At 40.4% G+C, this 26374-nt stretch overlaps 1 protein-coding gene across 4 annotated transcripts; it reads right to left on the bottom strand.

Moving 5' to 3' along the window:
* Positions 1-1782: 1782 nt before the first annotated feature.
* On the bottom strand, positions 1783-24914 carry ACOT9 (acyl-CoA thioesterase 9). Of its 4 annotated transcripts, XM_085050521.1 has the most exons (17): positions 24667-24914; positions 23260-23351; positions 21692-21718; positions 18678-18723; positions 14967-15137; positions 14837-14874; positions 12741-12824; positions 12049-12152; positions 11170-11243; positions 9051-9118; positions 7991-8102; positions 6838-6928; positions 5972-6057; positions 5115-5202; positions 4777-4927; positions 3554-4523; positions 1783-3523 (listed from the first exon to the last, which is right to left on the bottom strand). In XM_085050521.1, exons 1-16 carry the CDS (start codon positions 24678-24680, stop codon positions 4465-4467), a joined length of 1305 nt encoding a protein of 434 aa, XP_084906647.1. In that variant the 5' UTR covers positions 24681-24914; the 3' UTR covers positions 1783-3523; positions 3554-4464. The 4 variants fall into 4 exon arrangements, with proteins under 4 accessions (XP_084906647.1, XP_084906620.1, XP_084906629.1 ...); XM_085050494.1 differs by lacking the exon at positions 24667-24914 and adding an exon at positions 24276-24424 and having other exon boundaries at positions 3554-4927; XM_085050503.1 differs by lacking the exons at positions 21692-21718; positions 24667-24914 and adding an exon at positions 24276-24423 and having other exon boundaries at positions 3554-4927.
* Between the last annotated feature and the right edge of the window lie 1460 nt (positions 24915-26374).

The raw sequence follows: 26374 nt of genomic DNA, 5'->3' as shown, positions 1-26374 counted from the left end.
TGTTCCAGTACTCTTCCCCTGAGGTTTGAGATAGTGAAAAAATTAAAATTCATACACTTCTGCTTTCCCAAACCCTGGGATATTTTTAGGGGCCTCTCTTGGAAGTGCACAAACTGCAGATGCTATTCTTCTGCAGATGCTTCTCAATACAGAAAGCAAAAATGCTCCTGCAAGGCAAATGATGACTAATAATGAGACAGTCTTCAACTTCCTCTGCTATTTTGGGCAAGCATCCCACACCCCACTACTGCCCCCTCAACTGTTAAACTATAGATGGTGGTGAGGTCTGCAGGTGAAAGCCACCTCTCCAGTCAGGATGGATCTAGCTGAGACCTGGATGTCACTTCCAGAAGTATTCAGATTATCAACACAAATCTGTGCAATGGCACAAATTTTTCATGTTATTAGCTGATGTAGCCCTCTGCAGCCTTCCTGGGTTACACCCATTCCTTGCCCACAGAAACCTCTTCCTCTGCAAACTCAAGTATATCCAAAAAATAAATACTGCATTGCTGGGAGCCTGTGCTGGTGTTAGGTTTACAGTTGGACTCGATGATCTTACAGGTATTTTCCAATCTAAATCACACTATTACACATCTGGGCAGTGATGGCAGGCTAGCACAGCTCTTTTGAGAGTTCTATGGGGTCACACATGGCTGTGGAGACCAAGATGCTCTGCAGGTCTCTCTCAGTGATCTGATCACAGCTGAGCTGAAAAGAGCTGATGCCAGAGCCAGCTCTGTGGTGTGATTAATATCTAAGGCAGTTGCCATTGTGAACCTGTCTTCTCGACAGAAAAAGCAAAGAGCTGAGTAGTCACCACATAAAGTAGTGACGCTGTGAGCAAGGATCAGAACCTGTACCACTCTCCTTTCTAAGTGCCTCAAGCACCAATCCCCAGAGCCCATTCCCCTTCTCCAGAAATCTCCCATTTCTGCTGTGTAACACAAGGGAAGTGAGGAGCAGCCAATGGCCAGCAGTGCCTCCAGCACAGGAGCCCCACAGGGAGGAGGATCTCTGCTGGCAGGGAAGTGCTCTAGTGTATTTTCTGTACAGGTATCGTCATCCAACTACACCTTCCACAAAAGGAGTCCCCACTTTCTCTTCCATGAAAGCTGAATATCTACCCTTTTATCTGCCTGTTAGCTTGTGCCTAGCCCATGAAGAAATGATCTCTCCCAAGCCTAGTTAAGAATGCATTCAGAGGAGGATCAGCAATCAAACCAGTCTGTCACGAGACAAAGGCTGAACTGGACATGCAGTAAAACCAACTGAGCATGCAGTGAGTTTAGAGCAGGTTTCTGAACTAAAACTGCTGCTCAGTGGCCCACATTGCACCAACTCCTGCAAACTTCATCCCAGAGTGCTGTACATCACGACATGGCTGCAAAGGAATGTTCTGTATTTGAAAAATGGCTACCAGAAGCTGTTACATGAAGCCTGAGTAAGTAATTTCAGTATTTTTTTTACCATAAAAGTAAAAATGTTTAAAACAAGGGACTCCTTTGGGCACTGAGTTCAGCCAGTCCCACAGAAATCTCCTTTTATATCACTATTAAGTGAGAGGGTAAGGGGAGGCAATCCTGCTCCTCACTGTGTCCCAAGACACGATAGGCACAGCCATTTACTTCCTGCTATAAAGCCACAGTCAATTAATTATATAGGCAAGTTTACTATAAATAAAAAGATTTTCTAGCAATACCTTTAAGCTTCTGCGGTAATGGTTAGTTACCTACAGCAGTGACAGAATAGACACAAGTTGAAACATACACCCAACATGAATTACTATGTTGAAATACTTTAATTCTTAATGTGAGATCTGAGAACATTTTTCTCACACACAGAGGCACAAAGCAGCATGCATACCCTTGAACAAAAATACATGCAGAGAGGCTGACAGCCTGGAGTTACCTTCTCAGAGTAAAAAATACATGAGTACATCTATATAGCAATAAACAGAAAGAAATATCTTCTAGGTATGTGTATACACACACACACACACACACACTGTATGTCTGTACATACATTCTGTAATTACTGTCATTGTGGTATGTGATTAAGTTATCATGAACTTTGAGAACACATCAATTCTTCTAAGCATCTTCATTTGTGGCATTCATTTTCTTCACTCTGTCCAGAGGTTCTGATGTCAGACCTTCCTCCCTATTCTATTACCTCGTCTTCTTCTCTCCAGCCCCTTCCCAAGGTTGAATTTAGAAATTCTGATAAATTCATCTTTAAATGCAGCTGAAAAGTCAGTACTGAGGACAAACTTGGTATCCCCCTTAATTTACAAGTGTTATAAAAAAGTTATTCAGGGAGGACGACTGGGTCAGTGATAAAAATCTGCAGATAGGAATAATTCATAGTTCTGAAATAGATCCTTTCATTTCCTGCCTTTCTATTTATTTTTTAACAGTAAACATTGCTCCCTGCAAGCAGGGGGGAAGAAGCTGAGATAGAATTTCAGTTCTTTATTTGTGTGGTAAGTCTAATATAGTCAGTTTTAAAAAAGGAAGAACTCAGAAAATACAATTTATCTCCACAGCATCATAACCATTAAAAAAATATTTTAACATCATAGACCTGAGTCAGCACTAGAGTGTGGCAGAAGAGAGAAACTCTATGGAAGGAACCAAGAACTTACCATCAGGGCAACACATGAATCTGTTCTGGATCATACCACACCCTGTGCCTCCTCTGGAAAGCCATCTAACTCACCCATAACAGCAGCTGAATCTTAGGAAGAAAAAGCTCATGTATAACATGCTGGTTATTACAATGCTCAGTTACAATTCCTCACAGGAACAGCAAAGAGCTGTTAGGAGTCATGAACTTCATGCCATCCTAGCACCAAAGGAAGCTGGTCCTAATTGTCACTGTCTCAGGCTTTCATACTCAGAAAGAAAAGCTCAATGTGCTGCTTTATTTTATCAATCAGCTTCATGCATCTTTGCTGATTCATGTAATTCCCATTTGCTGCTTCCCCTTTTCAAAAGACTTTAATCCTCACAGAATCTGTTTTTCTGCATTGTAAGACATCACATTTCATCCGTTTAACCACTAAGCCCAACTCCTCTTTTGGTGTCCTGATCAGTTAGGACATCAATCTTGATGTGAAGGTACCAGAGATCCAGTTTTGTGCTTGTGACTAATTATATTCACTGCTAAAAGTTGATGCCTCCCATCCACTCAGCTTCCTGATTTCAAGAAATTGGGCTTTATGTGCCAGATGTTGGAGATTATTAAAACTTTCCCCATTACTGGAAGCAGTTCAGCATCAAGTCCTCTCCCCCTGTAACTTATTTGCCATAGTTATGTCCACCATGCTGGGGCGGTGGGGAAGTACTCTGTCCTTCCCAGGTAAACTTGACAACCTTTAGAGCTATGCAGTACTCATACTGCACTACAGTCCACCAAGGGAACAGACAAAGGAAACTGTCCTCTAGCTGTAGCACCCCTCAGTGGGATAAAGATCCTCCCATCATTCAGCAGCTGACCTGGGAGTTGCTCCACACACATTCTCTGGACCCCTAACTCCAGCATCAAACACCACCACTACCATTTGGGCAGCATTTTACCTTTTTTATTCCCAATCCTTAATGAAACAAAATGTTCTGTTCTACAATGCCATCTCCCAGTCTCACCCAATCTCACCAATCAGACCTCTCGTCTCCAAGCCAGGAGAAATCATTTCCTAAGGAACTCACTTACAGTTATGTATTAAAACAAACAAACAAAAAGTTAGAAGAGGCTGGCAAGGACACAATCAGAATGCCAGAAAATACCATCTGGACACCTCATTTCATTGCAAAAATCAGTTTCCTCCCAAGGGAACATGAAACCATCCAAACAGAAGCTGCAATAACCTTGTAAAATCCCCACTGATGGGAAACACCTGCTTTCCATTGTGCACACATTAGTAACTTCTGAGCCTCTGCTGCTGCCTAGATGCATGTGTCCTTGTTAAAAAAAGAATTATGACCCTTAACCTAATTTACACAAGAATGTAGGTCAAATTGCTTCACCTGTGTGTATCTACTTATTGCACACCTTTTTCTGACAGAACTTCTATCCATTACCCGGGAAACACAAAGCAGAGCTGCTAAAGGAAAGGTAGCAGATGGTGACAAGACAGTACAGGTTGTAATAAGATCTCTCAAAGTAGACAAAGAGAGGCTCTCTCAAGCCTAAGACTGTATTTTTTCAGCCTTTTTTCCTAGCGTTGGCATGTAAAAGATTTCAACAAATTCTAGTAGTAAAGAATAAAAAATTCCAAATATATGGAAATACATAAAGAGCACTAAAAAGGCAGGTTTTGGTGTGGAGTTTGGTTGGTTTGGTTTTGGGTGATTGTTGGGTTTTTCTTTGAGTATTACAAGCACCTGTCCATTAGCCATCTCTGGTGACAGCTCTTGTCAAGACAGCATGCTGCTACACTGCTGATGCAGCACCCAGTGCCTGTCAGATTTCTTTCATGACTGCAGTGAAGTGTCTCTTCCCATCTAAATACAACATGGACTCTGAAATAAAGCGCAGAAAAGAGAGAACCACATTAGTAACTTAGTATCAATACTGGGCAACTACAACAGATTGGCAAAAGTAAGAAGCAATCCACATTGTCATGAAAGCATAAAATATATGTTGCCTGTGATGAAATCCTATTAAATTATTCAAATGCCAGTAGTTCCTCTATTAAAATGACCAGTGTTCCAAGAGAAAGAAATTAATTTTTTCCACAGAGTTATGATGACAACACACTAATGGTATACTTGCCTCCGTATGTCTTAGGTACAACTTGTGGGACCTCATTTTCTGATATAAATGTAAAATGGAAAATATTGGTAGTATGGTGCTCCCTGGTATTTGCATTGTAAACTTCACTGTGCACTCGAATCTGGATGTAGTTTTTTTCTGTGTAACAGACCTACACAGTTAAAACAAGAGTTAGAGCTTGTAATTTATCACCAGTGCTGAAAACTGTAACAGATTTCATTATACTGTTTAACAAGGAAAGTCACACTGTCTCATAAGACACTGTTCATTATCAGTGACTAAGAGTGATGACAGCAAAGACAAGGCTTGCTCCATTTCAGAAGGAAATTAACTCCTACCTGTCCAGAAAGGAGTAATAAGGATCCAACTTCAACTGGCTTCTGAAACATTATATCATCAACAGATACAATAAAGGGTCTGGAACCCCTGAGGAAGCAAAAGAGAAATTTCTTCTCAATAATAAAAAGGATGTTTGGAGAAATTTAAAATATCTACTTGTCAGAATTTTAATGAAGAGTTACTAGAGAATAAATCTCTTCCTTAAACAGAGGCTACAGGAACTGTTAATGAGTTATGTCATCACTAGAGAAAATCTCTCACACCAGTGAATTATACATTTGCTAAGGACACATGATTGAACCATTATTGTATCTTATGACTTACACTTGCTAGACAATCTTCAATCTGTCATTGCTCAAGCCTCATTTTTTCAAGCATTGACACAAACCACTCCACTTTATATCAGGCTATGCATATCCCATTAAACTTACACATAGACCTTTGCTGGGTGATTAATCCAGTCACACTTCCTAAGCTCAAGTAGTTAAAAAAAGTTCAGAGCCCATTCCTCTTGTGTACTGAATGCAAACATGTAATATTTATTTGATAAAATGAGTATGTTATATGGTTAAAAAGTCCATCTTGATAGCTTGGTAAGATAAAAGAAAACAGATGTATTTTCTACCTTGACAAGTAATGCTTAAAACCCAAGCTCCAAGGAGCAAGATGCCAATCTCTTTGTAAACATGACAGATGCTCCAAGTAAAGCAGCACTGTGCACTAATAATGCAAGATTCTACCAAACACCTAAGTTTTTTAGCTCAGACTGCCATTAGGCTGGTTAGCTTGGGTTCCCAACCTCTGTGTATGAGCACAATGCTCTGGATTATATAAATATTGCAGGTCTACAACTCACCCATAGCTGCAAGCAGTTGCCCATCCCAGTTCAAATGCCTTTCTCATGAGAAAACCCCCAAAGATCCTATTGAAGATGTTCCGTTCCTGTACACAGAAACAAATACCAAATTCTTTTCAAAGCCTTATGTTGAAGTCTGGACTTCAGTTCACAGTATTTAACAGAAGTCCCAATACCTGAATACATAAAAAGCACTACTGAAATATGTATGTAAAATTCAAAATGCCTGAGGCAACTTTGCTTACTAGGAGCTCATCTGACTAATTTGACAGCATAAGATAACAACTCAAAATTGTACCAGCAACAAAAGGCCAAACTTCTTGTAAACACTTTACAAAGGAGTTTCTTTACACAGAATGAACAGTCTGGTAAGAAAACAAGGTCATTAAAAATGATCAATTTTGCAGTGGTAATCTATACAGATAACCAAAAAATGGCAAAAAAACCTAGGCTCTAAATACATTGCAAGGACTGCAGAAGCCAAATGAAATAATGGTTTGACTAATCTTAAATGAAAATTCATAGAGCCATAGAATGGTTTGGGTTGGAAGGGATCTTAAAGACAACTAGTTCCAACCTCCCTGCCATGAGCAGGGATACCTTGCACTAGACCAGGTTGCTCAGAGTCCTACCCAGTCTAGCTCTGAATGTTTCCAAGGATGGGGCATCCACAAATTCTCTCGGCAACCTGTGCCAGAGCCTCACCACACAGTAAAAAATTCCTTCCTAATATCTATTCTAAACCTCTCCTCTTTCAGTTTAAAGCTACTACCCTTTGTCCTGTCACTACATGTCCTTGTAAAAATTCCCTCTCACAGTTATTTCTTAAGTAACTTTCTGTAGTTCATTAATATTTTTTGAAATACCTCAGGATGGCAAATCTGCAGGCCTTTTAGCTTTGCATCTTCCATCCACACTGAATTGGGTGGTAATTTACGACTGTGGAAACTCACTGTCCTTTGGAAGAGACAACGAACTTTATAGTGCACAGAATTAGCAGAATTCAGCAAGCCAAAAAAAGCGTAAATAGCAAATGCAGATACACACTAAAAAAACCCCACAAAAACACAGAACACCAAAATAAAACCCAAACCAGAAATGGTTTTATCACTAAATGCTGTTCCAGCTGACCTTGAAGCCTTATCTAAAGCTGTCCTTTGATTTGTTACTGCAATAAAGCTACGCTACTGATCTTTCAAAAACTTCTGCTAATGTTCAAGTTTATGTGAATGAAGGAGCTTGAGATAGCTACATGAAATAAAAGATTAATCACAACCATGAAGTGTAAACTTTGTCAGAAAAGCCTTGCTCTGCTTTTTAAGTCTTAATAGGAAATAATAACACACAGTGAGCTAATAGAATAATTCAACATCAAACATGCAGCCAGTTTGAAGTTTTCACACCCAGATGGAATGTGTACAAAGTATAACTGCTAATTTTAAGGGAAAGTATATCTACCTTTGGTAAACAGCTTTAAAAATAACAATTGCATAAGCTAATAAGACATTATAAATTATCACAAATACAACACTGCACTAATGTAAGTCGACATTGTTCTATCACTGTTGACTTCACACCAATCTCAAGTATGAGAGAAGTATGCTAACAACTGTCTCCCTCAAATAATGTTGTCAGGTATTATATTTAAGACACACTGCAAGGTTATTTGGTCAAAAGACGTCCAGTTCCTGCCCTCACAGGTTTTTTAATGAGATATCACAGAAGAAAACTCAGATTGTGCAAGTCATGATTGCAAAACCATTTCATTCCTGTATTTGGTTAAACATCATTAACCTTTTTCCTCAAAATTATTCCTAACAGCTCATTCAGAACAACAGACGACTCTTTTAAGAGCTGCAGACATCACATTAAGTTTGTACCTGCATTTCAAATAAACTGTCACAGAATTTAAATATGTGCATTTATTCCAGATTACCCTCTTACAAGCACCCACTCCAGAGGCACTTTACTTTTCTCTTTCGTAAGATGTCAGTTCACCTTCACCCCTCCCCTTCTTGCCTTGTGTCCAATGTATTAAGGAATATGTCATGCACAATGTTTCTTTCTTCTGCAGTAGGAGCCATTTTCAGTAAGGAAGCAGTGCTGAAATCAATCCTCTTCAGCTTGTTCACTGAATATTAAAAAAAAACCCCATAATATTAGAGTTCAAAGAAAAAACAAATAATGGCTCTGAAGATTTTAACCTGGAATCAGCTGTCTTTCCATTTTTCCTTTTCCCCCTGTAAGTTAAAAGCTGTAACTTCATGGTCCTATAGATCCAAACACAAATTTGGCTTTTAGAATTGACTGCATTGAATTAAAATGAAAGCCAAAGTTCCCTAGTACCTCACCAATGTGATGAAGAACTTCTATACGTATTTTATGACATCCACACACTGTTCCTACAGAAAACCTGAGTACTCCCCTCAACAGAACATATGTAACAAGAAACCCTACAGAACAATGAGCTTCAGGTTTTGCCAATGGTACAAGAATGGAAGTTTATGACAGAACTCATTACCATAGGCTGCAGTGATTGAAATTTTAGCTTAAAAGATCTTCTGCCCAGTTTATTCAGTCTTCAATGTTTTTCTAATTCTCTGCTTTAAAACTCCAGCTTGAAACAAATGAGGATGGAGCTACATGCTCCTTCACCTGCTCTCCACCTTTTCCCTTTCCTGAGGTTCTTTCCAAAAGGGACATGGGCAAGCAGACAGGTGAGGAGCTGTGATGCCTTGCAGGCTCACCATGGGGTAATCAGCTGGCCAGAGCATTGGGAGCCCCTGTGCTGCACTCAGACCCGAAGCAGAGGGAGTATCCTACCAAGGGAGAAGTACAAGAGGTGTGCACAGCACAACAGGAGTGCCCCTGTCTGTCAGTTTACCCAAAGAATTTCCAAGCATGTGGTAGCAGGCTTTTAAACTCTCTTACACTACTGACACAAATGAGACACAACAAAAATCTGATTTTAAACAAATTAGGAGCAGTTCTAAGTAGCAGAACTCCTGAACTTTACTTCCTCTCAGCTATTAAGTTGAAACCGAGGCAGACCTGCATACTACCAGGAAATATGACATACATTCCCCTTGCTTGAAGATTTCTTCCTCCTCAGGGCCCTCAGGAATGAGTGGATTAACAAATGCTGGCCTACGGACAGGAAGTTTTTTTTAAGTTACAAACTTTACAAGAATTTGTCCTGTAAATGTATTATGACAATCTTCCATTTTTGCTTATATACATAGTACAAGATGAAATTACATACTTCAGGTTATAGGATAGAAATAAATACAGCTGCCAACAGAATTAGCTTTAACTCTGAAGAGGCAGTTAAGTGATCCAACCACTACCTAGCTCAATTAGGAAAGAGAAAGTGACACATCTTTGGTTCTCAGGAAGCTAAAATTGTGCCCATAAATTATAATGAAGATTGTTCAAGAAGAAAGCTGTTCAGAAAGTCAGCAAATGAAAACATGATGATCTAGGACAGTCTAAACCAAAACTTGACTAATACCATTCCTCCTAGAATAGAAGGAGCATGGTGCCATAGCTGGCAAGTGTTTTATAATCTACATGTTCCCGTGACAGCCTTATCAACAGTCAAAAGCTGTTTACCACGTGTCCCACTTATCAAAGATTATGACATGCCTTGAGCAGAAATTTCTATGTTTATTTTACTGCACAAATAAGTTTACTTTAACCTAATTATATAGCATTTAATTATTTTCACAAGCAAAGACAAACACTTATTTTCAAGAGCCATCCTCCCCCATAATTTCTAATTACTATTTTTCTATTTTCAACATTTATACAAATGCTAAGAGCAACATACATACACACACACACACATCCAGACCTGCTCAACAATTCACTTCTACCCCAAGCCAGCAACAAGAAGTATAGAGGATCTTTTCTCTCAGAAAAAAACTGCTCTTTCTTAGTTTGCTAAACCTCTGGATTTTGGAGACCCAGCAGCCCCTTCTCCATCACAGAGCTCATTTCTCCTCCCCTCAGCTCAGGACACATCTACATCAGCTCTCCTGACCAAGCCCCAAGCTGCAGAGATGCAAGTGTGCTATGGACCCAAAGCCACACAACCATGTTTCTGTGGCACTACAGCCAACCTAACGTATCCTGTACCTCTCTGAAGGGTTTTGACTTCACATAAATACCTTCCTTATATGGACAGGATGCTTCCAAAATACAGCTGGCCTGTGATCAACTAGCTTGTACAACAGCCACTGAAGCTTGCATCTATCTGCGCTACCCATGTAGGCTTGTCCTTAGTCCATCTGCTACTGTATACTTACATCAGATTTAATGTAATTATTTTGAAAAATTACTCCTTAAAATGGGAACCTTAATATAATTTGTTTTTTTAATGTATCATATGTTCACTGGTTCTAGAAAAAGTCTGAAGAAAACCAACCTAAAAACTACTTCTAATGTTATCAGGACCACATAATTATATCAAATAAGCCCCCTTCACACATCCTTCTTTGTTAAATACAAGCAATTATTTAAACTAATTAGAAACAGAGAATTGTTTATTACTTTGGCAGGCTGTACAGGAAAAAGAAAATAATAGAATTACAGCCATTTTTTCTGATACTGGAGTCATAAACCTAAACTGCAACTAAACCTAAACAGCCTTTTATTCTAATGACTAAGGAATTATAGAGGAAGTACAACCAGAAAAATAACAAAATAAGTGTCTGGGGTTTTTTAAGTTCTGTGGGAATACTCTATCTTAGTTATACAAGAAAGTTTTAACCTGAATTATTCTGATGACACCTATTAAGCATCTGTTAGTGAATTAATGGTATTGTTCACTCAAAGACTACTTAACCACTGAAACTCCATATTTAATTCAAACAACTACTAGAATGCAGGTGGGTTTCTGGCAGACTCATTCACTTCTGTATTCATTCAGACCACTCACTCAAACACAGAGAAAAATCTGTTTAAAAAAAAAAAAGGGTCAGATCCCAAGACTACCAGCAATTCCTGGAATCATGACTGCTGAAACCAATATTCTGAAGCTTGTCACAGGAAAATGAACACTTGCCAGCAGAAAGCATCAACTATGTGGTTTATTAATCACCTACATTATATGGTTTCTACACATACAGAGCAAGCTGCCATGTTTGCCATTGTCAGAACAGAAGAAGTCGAGAAACTTCTCCTGTCCTACAAATTACCTTTTATTCTCTGGGTCCCGTGCCACCATGACAAAGGTTGCATCTAACACAGGGCTGTAATCACCATCATGTAGCTAAAAGAGACAGGAAAAAAATATATTATCGAACTCTAACATTGTAAATGTGCTTAGCAAGCTATTCAGTTGATATAAACTATTCAATCCCACTGTTAATTCTGCTTACTTTCACATTCTGTCATTCCTTCCAACATCTCTTACAATAGGCTAAAGATAAGGAAATACCTAAACCTTTAGTTCCAGGAATTCTGCAATGTAAACATTTACCAGAGAATGCTTATTTAAAACTTTCAGCTGGGAGGGGAGGAAATAAGCACAGGCATTGTAAAAGGACCCACTTAACCTTTATTTTGAGAAATGTCATAGCTTTTTTTTTTGTCAATACCAAATTGCCACTAATGCCAGCACTTTAAGGAGTTCAGACAAAAAATGTGCAACATAATCTTCTACGTCAGAGACTTTACTTAAGGCAAACAATTGAATAAAAAAATATTTATCTCTTTACCTGAATTATCACAGAAACATAGAATCACAGAATGATTTGGGTTAGAAAGAACCTTAAAACATCCTGTTCTAACCACCCTGTCATGGGCAGGGATACCTTCCAATATCAGGTGACTCAAAACCCCATCCAACCCAGCCTTGAACACTTCCAGGTGTGGGGCATCTCTGCTTCTCTGGGCAGCCTGTTCCAGTAGCTCACTGTCCTCACAGCAAATAGATTCTTCCCACTCTCTCATCTAAACCCACTCTGTCTCAGTTTGAAGCCATTCCCCCTTGTCCTGCCAGTATATGCTCTTGTAAATTCCCCCAGAAGCACCTCATGCCTGTTGTAAGATGGAGAGACGTCCCAGGAACTAACCTGCAGCATATGCATCTTCACTTCCATGGAGGTCTTCCCAACCCAAGAAACATTGCCTGTGAATTTGATGTCACAGTCTGGATATATAATCTTCTGGCACAGATCTACAAGACAAATATTGGGGGTTACTGGAGACAGGTCACTCACAACAAATGCTAGAAAGGCCAGATTCTCTAGGATCTTTATGTGATCTGAAAGTGGCAACACACGCAAAGACAACCCAAAAGAGGCAGCTGTTGCAAGGGACCACACTGCTTGTCTGCAGTTTCTGCCTCTGCAGATATTTGAAGTCAGAACAGGCATAGGAAGCAGGCACACAGGTGGACAGCAGATCCAAGCAAGAGTTCAGCAGAACAGGCAACACAAGCAAGATCCAACTCCACCAGAACAAATACTGTTCAATAACGAAGCTAAGAACCTGCCTGCCAAAATAAAACTAAACACAAAAGTGCAGGAACCATGAAAGTTGGATTTTGAAGTGAAGCAACACATGAAATGCTGAAAAGCATCTACAAAACCCTCTTCCCACCTTTTGTCAACAAAAGCCATAAAACTTCAAAGCCGAAACAAGATAGAGTGAACTATACAGAAGCAAAAAAGGTATCCTCAATAACAACCAGGGGAAGGCAGTAGCAGATGAAAGAGTAAGACAAGCAGATGAAACTATCTTTTTTTACGAAATTGCCACTTACTGATTTTATCCACCAGAGCTGTAACTATGGATAAAGGAGATCTTGGCTGCATTTCCTGCTTGGTGTGAGTGTAACAAATAAGAACTGTGGAGAGATCAAAAATGGAGTCAGCCCTCTAACAAAACTGTAGGTGGCACAGATCAAAGTCATCTTTGCAAAGAACAAGAGGTACCTGAAAAACACAACTGAAGTATCCTACTATAGGAGAGCACAGCTTCTACATTTTCATGTATGTAACACATGGGATTGCTATAAAGAAAACAGCAGCAGCTGTCTCGGTTTTATTCATATTTACTTACTACAAAGATAAATATAGCTAAGTATTTTAAACCAACTCATCACTTGAGTTCCAATCCCACAAAACGTCTTCGCTCTTCCTCTGCAGCTCCTTGTCTCAGACTCTTCCTATCTTCTATTTTGATTTCATGAAAGCTGTTCAAGGATACATGCTATCTGAGGACTTTTCAAATACTGATTCCTTTAAAGAGGTGGAGATTAAATAAACTGTGCCTTACAGGCACAAAACCATAGTCAGAGGTATTTATCACAATTACTACTAGCCAAAGCACTATTTAAACTAATTAGCTTTGTTCATAAGAGCAGATCCAAGTAAACAGACTCCTTGGAGTAATTCAAGGCTGCAAAAATATGGTTTTTTTCTAGTGCTCATGTAATTTTGACTCAACAAAGATTTTCATTATCAAAAATATCAGTCTTGTACTTAATGAGATAAGAGAGAACGAATCCCCATATGGGCCATTCACTTCAGAACTGGACTTGATTATCCTTGTAAGTCCCTTCCAACCCATAATATTCTGTGATCTGTGATCTGAAGAATCCCTATCCTTCCAAGTAATTGAAAACTTTTTTTCCCTATGTTTACTGAAGTCACAATTCTAAAACCTGTTAGGCCTATAAACTTACTATACTACTATGACCACCCTGCATATTGTTTAATTGGGACAGAATCTTGATTATCCCAAAACAATACATCCCCAGCAGAACTGACTGGAGCCCTGTACAACTGCAAACAAGGCAAAGACATTCTGTGTTGTCACAGATTTCTGGGGAAAATAAACAAGGCACAGAATGAAAAACAGGCTCATCTCATCTAACAATGGAGGGTAACCAACAGTTTGAAGTCTCCTTCAGACACTGAAGGACAGATACTGAAGCCAGAATCTTCCACCTCTCAGAAAGAAATGTAAGTCTAGCAACTATTTCGTCTATCCTTAATAGACAAGCATTAACTTGTTTCTCTTCCTTCCTCAATTTTGTCCATGTGGACTATCAGAAGGAACAGAAAAAAACTGTTGTATTCACAACTTCCCCTTAATAAGCACTTAATTATTTTTTTAAATCCTCCATCAAAAAGCTCCCAACCAGCTACAGAACTCTGCTGATGAAAGAAGTCACCTGGTGATGGTTAAGATAAAACTATCTCCAAGTTCTATTAACAACCTCACACCTATAATAAAAAAGTCAGAGATCTTGAATTTTTCAAGATCACAAACAAATAAAAAGGAGAAAAAAAAACCAACGCTAACTCATTAAACAACTGAGTTGGTTTTACCCTTAACAACAATTTGTAGTACCCAAGAATACACACCAACTGTTTTTAATTTGTTCTCAATGGATACATTACATTCTTTCCACATTATACTCTCTTCTTCCCAAAGGGAAGATTAAAATATTCGCATTTCATTATCTGTTGGGGTTTGCGTCAGTTTTTATTGAGGTTTTTTTTTAAGATTAAAAAAAAAACCTCTAAGTTTTCATTTTCAATATGCACTCTGCAAATTTTCTCTGAGTTCACACTCAATGTAAATTCATCATCTAGCATCACTTTTCAGTAAATTATTCTTGGAGCTAGTCCTTTAAAAATCTGACAGAGGCAGGAAGCCAAACAATTTTGCTTCCATCCATTCTTTATCATCCTTCCTTCTCTTTCAGTACCAGCGTCTTCTTTTTTTCTTTCCATTCTGAGATAGCACAGTTATGGTATTCCTTCCAAGGCCATACTGTGTCACACCAATTAGTGCTCAGCAGTACTCAAATTCACTTTGTGCAGCCTTTACAAGGGCATAGGTACATACCTCCTAAACTGTCAAGATCTTCAAGTATCCTTCCAAACCTGCAATATAGGTTTTTGACAATTAAATACCTATATACATAGCAAATGGAAGTTAACAGTTCCCTGTAGGTGTAACATGGTTGCTTTGTTACCTTACACTGTTGTGTACATTCAGGTACTTTTCTCTTATTTCAGGCTGACTTCCCAGAGGTAGAATAACTTCCAAGTAGCTATCCTTCATTCTCCTAGGAGGGAGATCTTCCTGCCGTTTTGCCAGTAAAGTATGAAGAGCCTTTCTTTCTTGCATTGCTTGTACATGATCCCTGATAAGAAAAATGACATTATTATGAAGTACAACAGAACTGCAACCCTAGCTAAAAGACTTCACATTGATGATTATCAAAGTTAAAACCAAAACATAGCAAGACACAGAAGTGTGCCTTGAAAAGAAAGTGAAATGCACAAAATGAGAGATGCTAAGCAAGACTACTGAAGAAATCTTTGAAATAGTTTTGCGTACAAGTGGCAAGCACGTACTTCACACTAACAAGTGGAACAAAAATGCATCTAATTCTGAGTGCTACCAAAATGGTTCCGCTTGAAAAGAACAAATCAGACATAATTTAACTTATGAAGGTTTGTGCATGTTCATGTCTTCAACAGCTACAGTATCACAACTCTTCCCACAGTGCAAATTTTAAAAGACTAAGCATCAACTTGCAATCTCTCCCAAGAAGAAAAATTAGATGTAGTGTTGGTTAGCACTAACAACAAGAGAACTAATCTGCTAAGACTTGCCATCATCCACAGGTGAGTTCCCCCTTTGCAGCATCAGCTCTAACAGCAAGCTAAAAGATATAGAAAACTAATCTATTTCTCTTTCTGTCTTCCTACCCAGACATCTTACAGTTTTACAGGAAAATTACAGAAACAAGCTATACATTAAAAGAAGTCCTTCAGAGCTGCTTTTCCAAGTCAGGACTGCAAGTCTCACCATGGAGAAAGGGTCAACTTACTATCACTTCCTTCCAATCTACCAAGCTGATTCCTTGCATGATGTAACAGTCCTGTCTACAACTCTCTCTTACCTGTTCCACCAAAGTTCCCTTCCCTTTAAAAGTGCAACCTGACTGAATAAAGCAAGTATTTCATAATATCCCTAGAATCAATACCCATCTATCAAAAACCTAAGGGTTAAACATGCAACCACTGTGGTATAAAGCCAAGGAGCATGCAAAACTATGGATCCATTTCATAGAGCAAAAGAATGCACAAAACACTAAGCAACCAAACTTAAAAGTTAAATTTCTGGATGTGTGCCATTGCTTCAGTTGTGCATGCTGCATTGCTGAGATCTCAGTGACACTGTGTTTAACAAAACCAATTTTAAAAAAAAACGGAAAAACAATAGAAAACCTTTTCACCAAAAATAAGTTTTGTCTTAAGTTTTGACTTTGGATGAATTCTGGGTATTAGCCATTTAAGATGAAGGCTTACTTGGCTTGAGCATTATTTCAGAAAGTCAAGCTTCAACATATTTATATTCCTTCTTTTCTGTTTAACAGGTTTTGGGGATATATGAATAATCCATGATCAAAGGGAATAAAAGTCAAGCAGAAAACTTCAGTTAGTTTCATTTGTTTGTTTGTTTTAAACATGAGATATGGTTTACCTCATCTGGGCAACATGACTACCATGGAGTTCAGAGGAAACAGAAAGATAACAACCTCCCCCAGAGGGTTAATGTTTGAAGTTATGCCACTGCATAGAAATGGAATTTACTAGATAGTGACTAAGGAAAGATGCAATGTCCATAATGATGCACCTTCATGCTTTTTTCAAAAGTTTTTTCCAAAGTCTTTCAGTGAAAGGCTTAAAAGAAATTAATCAGAAAGTAAATAAGAAATTTGTCTACAAACATAAATCTAACAATAAAAATTTCATTATATTCTGTTTTCACCAGCTCTGTCCTGGTTCCTCTGAGGTCAGCAGCAGAATTCTCCTTGACTTCCACTTCAGAATGTGCTCTTCAATATGCAGAAATATTGGGCTCAATGCAGTAACATTTTTCAACAGACAATACTGTTACACACTGCAGTACTAGTCATACAGTAACAATATGTCATCTAAGAATTAACCTAAACCTGCCCTAAACATTCTGAGAAACGTTTATATATTTCTGAAATGGCCACAATTCCATCTAGACTACATTTAACAATTAACAGATTAATAGTTTTAACTACAATTTAAGTACAAAATCAGAAACACATAAGCAAGATATTTCTTTTTAATAACAAATGAATACAAAATGCTTCTGGCCTTTACAAGAGAAATCACAAACCTAAGTCTCCTTTTAGCAAAATTAATGGCTGAAGACATTCCCCCAACATGCATCCCTCCTCTCTCCCAGCATTCCAGACATATGTACCTCAGTCCTTCCCTAGCTCCCTTTTCAGGACCCCTATCAAGCTGTTCTCTCAGATTCTGTGGCCTGACTCAGTTAAATCCCCAGCTGTTCAGTCTCCACATGTGTCAGCTCTTTATCACTCCATTTTTAAAGTGCACTCTTAAAGACTACACGATACATGTCCACCAAATCTCTCTGTATTAAACCCGTCATTCTCAAACACCCCCATTTGTGGTCTCCCTGGCTTTACTTTTTTATGGTAGCTAAAGGATTCAATACCCTGCAAACCATTTCTCCTGTATTTTGTACAGCACAAGAGAAGTACCTATCTAAGAAAAACACTGCTGTGGTGATCCCAGGCTCAGTCTGTTCTCCTTCCAGTGTGGGAGCAGTGGGGGGGGGGGGGGGAAATAGATGGAAGATCAGATTTAACCAGAGCCCTCTAAAATCTCAAATTTCAAATGGTATTTCCATATGGTGTCATTCCTCCTCAGCCATTCTGGGATGTGGGAAAGACTTTTTCATTAAACAATTGCCAGAGCCCTTTCTAGCTGACTTGATGAAAAGTTCAAGCCCCCTCATGCTTAGATACTGCTCTTACTGAGCAAAAATCAGCTTCCCCGATTTAGGCATTTTTGTTAGCATGCCTACAATTGTGTTTAGACAAACTGAATCTGAATGCATGAACACATCAGACACTCCACCCAGGTGAGCCTCTCTGCATTTCCCTGTCAGTGCACAAAGTGGGAAAGAACAGCTCGGCAAACACAGCCAAAATTAACAATAAATACAGAACGAACAAAACTGCAATGCATAATTCCTCCAGGCTGCTATATTGACTTTTCCAGACTGTAACAGAAGAGGATTACAATCAACTCTGGCTTATTCAATGTAATGGAGAGAGAGGAAAGTAACTTAAATAAAGCCAAAACAGCAATTATTTAATGTATATGTAAATTAATCAAAAATTAAGTTAGAGCAGACAAAGGAAATGGTCAAGATGCTCCTAATTAAGGAGACCCTGATCTCAAGCTGACAATTTTCCAAAGTGACATGGGTGCCATTCAGAATGCTGCCTGCTACACAGTGAGCAAGCTCAGCTGCCTCTGAATCCAGTGCACGATAAATCCACCATGTGGGCAATCGACCTAGAGATAACTCAAGAGGTAACAACACCACATTGTCAGTCAGACTCTACAGCTCGTAACTCCCATTGGATTTAAAGCTAGTGGAACAATCTTTTAAGTACCAAGATCAGATATTTCGTTTCTGCCAGAAAAATCTCAGAAGACTGTGATCCACAAAGTACCAATTCAGAAGTCTTTTTCCAATTACTTTTTAGTGAGATCTTTTTCTTACCAATAGTCAGCAAACTATAGGTAACTTCCACTACCACAACCCTGAGCTTCACCTTGGTTTCACAAATGAAGTAAAATACATGTAATGCACACTGTACCTCCAGTTAGTAGATGCTCCCACTATATCCCTCAATCTGCTCCGCACTGGAAAAAAAAAATCAAAGCAAATCAAGCTTAGTTCTGCAAGTGATAAACGTGAGGTTGCCTAGTGTTAAAAGTACAGCCCTCATCCCAGAACAGGAAAATTAAGCAAATTCATGCAAATAGCAGCCCAGAAATGAAAGTTTGGCCAAATTCACGGCTGCTGTTAGTAGGCATATCACAGTAATGGGTTGAGTAACATGATGCCATAGCTTATTGCATATAGTCAACAAAGAGTGTTTGTTAGTGCAATCAGTCACCTCCAGTGCTAATTAACAGCTGAAAGACAGCATGGATCAAGATTAGACTGAGGAATTTTGAAGTGAAAATATTACAGCCTAAACACAAACTCTGGAGATAACACAAACCAGAAAGTCATAAACGAACTTAAAAGGGAACAGTGCAGCTGGGAAACAGGGAATAAGGAGAATACCAATTAAACAATCCCACCCACGAAGGCAGGCAATATCAGAAGACTGATTCTTGCCAGCAGGGTTTCATATCCCAATTTTTTAACAGTCTGAAAGAACACAGTGCTAAGACACTGAAGACAGACCTATAAAATTTATTCTGGCCCTGTTTTCTCTCTCAGAGGTAAAACTAGCTCTGCACAAGTTTTTCTTAAATTTCAAGAATAATCTCCATAAGCATCTTTTCTACTCTTTCTCAGATGAGATTATTAAATGTGCTAAGGCCCCATAAAATCTACCAAACTACTCCACAGCTGTTAGGCAGGTGAATGTTGGCTATTTGGAAACACCTGAAAACAAGCAGCAACAATTCCCAAGCTCAGAATAGAAGCTGAGAATTGTATAATAGGGATTCCTTGCTTATTTACAAAGTTTTTTTATACAAGGAGGTTCAAATATTAGGACAAAATAGGGACACATCAAGGAAGAGCTACAAAAAATATCTAGAATTTCATGGTGAAATTGAAAGAGGCAGCTGGTGAGCTGCAACCTGATTCTTTATCAGGCTTGGCATTTTTCAAGCTAGATGCTCAGGCAGAGTATTCACAGTAATCAGAAATCTATCCTATAAACCCTAGACTGAGCCTAGCCTGATTTCCTAGGATTTAAATCACATTCCACTCTTTCAGCCAGATCCACTCAGCTCTGCTGCCCTCCTCATCAGTCACTTCAGCTTCTGCCCAAGTACCCACACACCACCACCACTGTTATACCCCAAACCTCCCCTTCCCTGTTCCTTCCCCTGCAGCACCCTCAGCCCCTGTCTCTACACTCCCAGTCTGTTTCTGCTCTGCCTGCCTGCCAGAGAAGCACCAGCCCAAGCCAGAGGCAGGCAAGGGAATGACTGCCAGCCAGCCAGCCAGCACATGGATTCCAGTGACTCACCAACAGCCAGCAAACACTATGGTCTCTGGCTGACTCCAGCTCTGGCACTCTAACAAACCTCTGATTTGGAAGCCAATTTTCACAAAGTTCGTGGAAATACATTTCTCTTTGAGACTAGTGGATCATCTATTTTGGCTGACACTTAGAAAAAAAAAGGTTCTGGAAGAAGAGGAGGACAAGAAGATAGACAGACCAAGACAAAATAGATTGCTTAGGCCTCATTTATTTGCAAATTAGACTAAAAACATATTTTGAAATTAGAAGATTTCTACTACTAATTCTAAGAACAAAAAAAATTTCAATGAAAGAACCTGAATGAAAATCTTGAGAGTTGATTTCATTTGGAAATGGGGAAGATCTGATTCTTTTTTCTTTAATCAGCAGCAGGCTTGCTTACAGAACAGTAGGCATTACTTTCTTGTTACTCATACTCCACCTGTGAAGCTGCCATAGCATGCATTTGATCAATACAGTGTTAGCAGAAACACTGTGAGCTTCTAGAACACAAAACCTCAATTTTTTAACAGTGTGCAGACTGTGCTGGGATGGAGGGGGAATACACAACACTTTCTCTTTGTTTAAACTAAATTCATCTTCCTTTTCAACATCAATGAGGTAAAAAACTCTGAAAAAAAATCTCAGGTCCAAACCTGCAAAAATGTATATAAGCTCTTAGTCCCATTTAATACATCTGATTTCAATTTTAGGTAGAAAAAAATATTTTCCAGGCTGAGAACACATAAAATTTTTACCTTAATAATAAAAAGGACAAAGTGTAAAGTGTTTCTAAAATGTTGTCAGGCCAAATTTAGTCCATTTTACAGCTTATAAGTACATAGTTTTTCTCCTTTTCTTTCTTTTTTTTCCTCCCTGGAAAGACTGTATGGCTTTTCTAGATATTAGTTACCTCACAACAGAAATTTAAGTTAATAAGCACAAAAATCTATAAGCTATTTCTCTTTTCTTATTTTAAAGAAAAGAGAAATAGCAAACATCTTACATGTGCAAAACAGTTACATGTGCAAAACAGCAAATGGGACTTCTCCATCATTATCATGTTGCATATTTCACTGTATCTCCTAAACTGTGATCAGTGGATCATCAATGCCAGAGCAGCAGGATCTGAGTTTTTTCACACTGTGCTGTGGAAAAGGACCTGAGGAGGGCAGCTGGACAAGATCACTGCATTCATCTTTACCAGTGAGATCCATGTCCCTCGTGCTGGTGCCTCCCCAGCTGCATCCAGGTTCAGGCAGACCACCAGCTGTGATACAGAGCTTGGTTGGACTTAAGTGAAAGATGCAGATACAAATGTGTAAAATGAAACCAAGTACCGCAGGAGCTGCTGCCCTGAGAGATTTTGTATCCCACAAGCCTCTTAGAAACTTACTATCTAGCACTGCAGACAAACAGTGTGCTGACAGAGATCTAGGGCAACAACACTGCCTTAAGTAAGATCAGGGCCATTCACCAAAGGCAAAGGGGCTTTAAGCAAGCCAACAGAGAAGAATAATGGCACTTCATTTTTCATCAATGCTAAAGTAAGGAAAAACAGTAGATGAGTAAGTTTAGTGTCATAGTAAATATTTTAATATGTACAAATTACCACAACACACCATTATTCACATGAATGGGTGACTGTCCTGTGGAGTACAAAACACAGGTTAGATTAACAATTAAAAGAAACAATGCAATTTACACCTAATAAGGAATTACTTGATTATTCTACCTGCTTCAGTTTCATTTAGGCACATGTTCCTTAATTTTAGTTACTGCAAGCAATCCTTATCCTTGCCTGATTTACAGTAGGTCTTTTTTTTTTTTTAATTCAATTTGTCCTTTCCTTTCAAGTCAGCTTTCCAGTTCCTTGTCCACTGACTCTGTGTGGTACCTGCTTGCCGTGTAATCCCAAACAGTTTTTTAAACTTGGGGCTACCATGTACTGTTGACAAACACTATTAACTCTGGAAAGAGTATCTGAAGCATTTTTCAGGAAGCAGGATGAGAGTTTTTCCAGAGGAATATTCCAGAGTCCTGCTTTGTGTAGCCTTTAGGAGAACCATGGAAGAAGTGAGGGCATTCACAACTGGAACCCAAAGCTGGGAGGAAGCACATGAAAAGCTAGTAAGAGAAAGTATTTGGTGTTTTGTGAAAGCATGGATACCAAATTGAAGGAACATAGTTTACATATCAGCAAAACTTTGAATTTGAACAATTTTAAGACAGAATCTCACATTTTTACAGTTGTTGTGATCCACAAAATAGTACCCTTTGGAGTACCAGGATGACCTCACTGCTTCACTATTTTTACTGGCCTCCTAGGTGGTATCATTATCAAATATCCAAATAAACAATCAGGGCAAGTTGCAAGCACGCAACATTTTGTATCCTTGCTTCTCTCCTTTAACCTCCTAAATTACCATTTATTAACAACAATGAAAGTAAGTTCTCTAACAACAAATATCCCTCATTTTCTCTTTTACTGAATAACCAGTAACTACTGGTGACATCTGTTCGGAGAACAAAGGAAAAAATATCTCAGAAATAAGCAGAATGACATGAAGGAATTACTTGTACCTGGTTCCAGCCTTTTTCCTCCTGCCCTTTTCTTAGTACAAGGGATTAGAATGCAAGAAAACTTCTTTGAAAGCTTCTGAAACAGAAGCACTATGGTTTATTACTATTAGAGCACTGAAACAATCTTGCAACACAAAGCTCTACTGAAAAGAGCAATTTCACGAGGAAATGCTGCTGATCCGATTAAAAGACTTACGAAATTTACTGGACTGACACATTAAAAGTTCTGTGAGACATTATTTGCACTCAGTTCCCCATTTCTTGGCCATTCTGTCCAGACTCATTGTACCTGTCTGTACTACACTGACTTTCTATCAAGAGCCAAGCTGAATAGGAGTTATCCTGCCAGAAAAGAACCAAGTTCTTCCAAGGCTGAAGAATCAAAGGAGCCTCTAAATCTGCAATTTCAATGCTTATGCATATTTGCACCATTCACCTCCAAACACACAATGATTTTCTGCTGCTTCCTAAACACTTACACCATGAGCTAACAGTCATGGGCAAGTTCATCATCCAAACCATATCAATACGTGAAGGGACACCACCTGAAAGAATAAACTCCTTAATAACATCATTAAATCTTCTGGAGTACAGACATTTACTTTACCTTCAAACATGTCAGGAAGCCCTGGGGAGCCACTGGTCCCAGAAGTGAGTGCCCTAGCCAGAACAGAAGGAAGCTTCCTCATGATGCACAACCTATAGGCAGAGCAGAAGAATTTAGGGCCATTAAAAATAATCCCATGAAAATAACTTAGGATTTAATTTTGGAATTATGCTGATGACTTCAGAAACACCAGCCTTTATTTTCAGCTTGATTTTTAGAACTAGATACAATCAGTATCTAGACAGTTGAAATTCCAACTGACACATACCCTTATCTAAAAACAGGAAAGAAGCATGTTTCACTGGCAGCAGTTGTTCCTTTCACTGACTATTTAGATGCCCTGAGACAACCAACTTAGCATCTTAACACAGATGGGGTCCATGTGCATCTAGGAAATCATCCATGACTCTAACCATACATGTCTCCTGCACTTGGCTGGTGTACATAGCAGAGGAAGCAGGAATATCCCAAGAAGGATTTCACAAGGTCTCACAAGCAGTCCCATTCAGCTAAGCCTGGTCTTCTCCATGGCTTAGTAATGCAGCAATTCAAAAAAAGCCAAAGTGCAGGATATAAGCTTCTTAGCCATTAAGCATGAAGGGACAACAATTAAACCCTTCAGAAAATGTAACCCACCCACAATTCACTAAGTGTTCTACCAGGTAATAGCCAGTGCTACTCCTCCAGACAAGCCTAACTAACTTTAACACAAAAACACACAGAGGGTATGTAAAACCCCTGTGACAGTTCACAGCATCATCCTTACAAGGCGTATGGATTGCTGGTCCCTGACTTTTCTTCCTCTGGGACCGGGGTTTCACCTCAAAAAGGAAAAGGTGCAGCTCCTCAGGCACCAACAGAAAAGCAGGGCATTTACACATCTCTCTCTTTCTCCTTCGTGTATATCTACACATATATATCGTGTACATACAAGCTTTCTCTATCTGCGGATACACCTGGAGGCCTTAAGAGCGTAAAAGGGAACACACACCCACGCACTAAAGAAAAAAAAACACCTCAGAAGGCAGCAGAGTCCCGTATGCACCAGGAATGACGTGAATGGCGATGGTGAAACGCCTCTGTGAGTTTGCAGCCTCCGGGCTCGGTGTGTCCCGGCACACCAGCAAACACTTTCCCGCTCCAGCCGCACCCCGCGGGCCCCTCACGCCCTGTCCCGGACCGGCCCAGGCAGCGGCGAGGCCGCGCTGCTCGAGTTTCGGGCTGCCCCGCCCTGGCCGCGCCCCGGGCCCCTCACGGCGGATAGCGGCGCGGCCGCGGGGCGAGCCGGGCACGGCTCCCCTAGCCCAGGCCCGGCCTCGCCGGGGGCAGCAGCACCTCTGCCACTCGGGGAGCGGCGTCTCCCCGGCCGCCATTCCCCACCCGGGCCGGAGGACGCGGGTGCCTTACCGGGTGTGCAGCATGGTGCTGCCGGGGCTGTCACAGCGGGGCTGTCACAGCGGGGCCGCGCCTGCCGCAGCAGCACCGTCCTCCCGCACCGGCGACTCGCGGCTCGCCGCGCACACAGCCGGCTCCGGGCCGCCGGCAGCTGGGAGCCCTCGCCCTGCCCCGCCCGGGATCCCCGGCCTGCCCCGTGTCCCTGTGCCCGCCAGCGCGGCCGCTCCCCGGGGCGGAGGCTGGGGCAGGACACCGTTAGTCGTCGGGCGGGCCCGGCAGAGCGGGCGGGCCCTGCCGGCACTTGCTTTTAGTAAACACCATGGTTTTTTCTTTTTAATGCTCTGTTTTTTCACTGTGCCGTGAGGAAGGCGGGCTGGCGGCGCTCAGCTGGATGCTGTGCCCGGAGCCCTGAGGCGCTGCCCGAGCCCTCACACGGCCCGGGGGAACACGGCCTCCTGCCCCGGCCCGTCACTTGGTGGCACTGCTAGGGAAGGTAATTGAGAGCCTCGGAATTTTCTGAGGAGAAGAGGCTGAAAGAGTGACGTGATTGCTCTCTACAGGTCCCTGAACGGGAGCTTGTAGCCAGGTGGGGGTCAGCCTCTTCCCCAGGGACAGGATGAGAGGACATAATCTTAAATTGCACCGGGGGAGATTTGGGCTGGATATTGGGAGGAATTTCTTCACATAAGGGGTGTTTAGACATTGGAATGGACTGCCCAGGGAGGTGGTGGAGTCACCATCCCAGGAGATGTTTAAAGAAAGCCTGTACGTGGCACTCAGTGCTATGATCTAATTCACAGGGTGGTGTTGGGTCACAGGTTGGACTCAATGATCTCAGAGGTCTTTTCCAAGCTAATTGATTCTGTGAAAATACAGCTGTGATAAACAAGCTGTGTACTTTGCACAGTCAAATAATCAACGAGTTCAATTAATCAGAATTATTTTTATTTCTAGGAGCAGAGAGGCCATGGAGCGTGCCCTGGGGTGTGTGGCAGAGGGGCTCTGCACTGAGACACCGCAGAGCTGTAAGGAACTGAGCACTTGCCATAATCGTGTCTGCACCTCCCGGGGACTGGCATATACACACGTGTAGAGGTGCAGCCCGTGGCTTCCCCACCAGCCAGGATGTTTGTGGTTCTCACTGGACGTTTCAGCTTGCCAGCAAAACAGTGCATACAGGAGGTACAAGTTAGCAATGAAGTTGTTAAGCACATCTTGCTAAAGCCTTACCAAAGACACCAGCGAGATTGGATGAAGATATGAGAAAACACGTTCTGGCAAACAGAAAGTACATTAACCAGAGTATTCATTACTTGTAAGCGTAAAACCTGGCAACTAGATGGTCTTTAAAGTCCCTTCCAACTGAAATCATTCTGTGATTCCGTGAAAAAAACTGAGGGCGCTATTGCAAAGCTTCTTGCTCATCTGGTCGTGGGAAAAAAAATGTGGAAGCATGGTATGCATGCGTGCTGAAGGTTCAAAAATCAAGGTGCCGTGAGAAGAATCATCTCTGGGCAGTGCAGAACTGTGCCAAAGACACATAAACTGTGGCTGTGACACATAATAAAAACACCTACTCATTGTGCAAACCTCCATTAGTTATAAGGAAAAAAATAGGGTCTGTAGGTTTCTTTTTAAAGCCTGAGATATTTCCCCCTGATTTAAGCATACTGCAGGATCAGAGCCAAAGGGACTTCTACTGTATCCAAATACAATACTT

The sequence above is a fragment of the Lichenostomus cassidix genome, chromosome 1 (genome assembly GCF_008360975.1).
Source record: "Lichenostomus cassidix isolate B80296 chromosome 1, HeHo_3.0, whole genome shotgun sequence".
Classification (NCBI taxonomy): Eukaryota; Metazoa; Chordata; class Aves; order Passeriformes; family Meliphagidae; genus Lichenostomus; species Lichenostomus cassidix.
The sequence above is the reverse complement of the archived record's forward strand: the minus strand, read 5'-3'. Positions and strand labels throughout refer to the sequence as shown.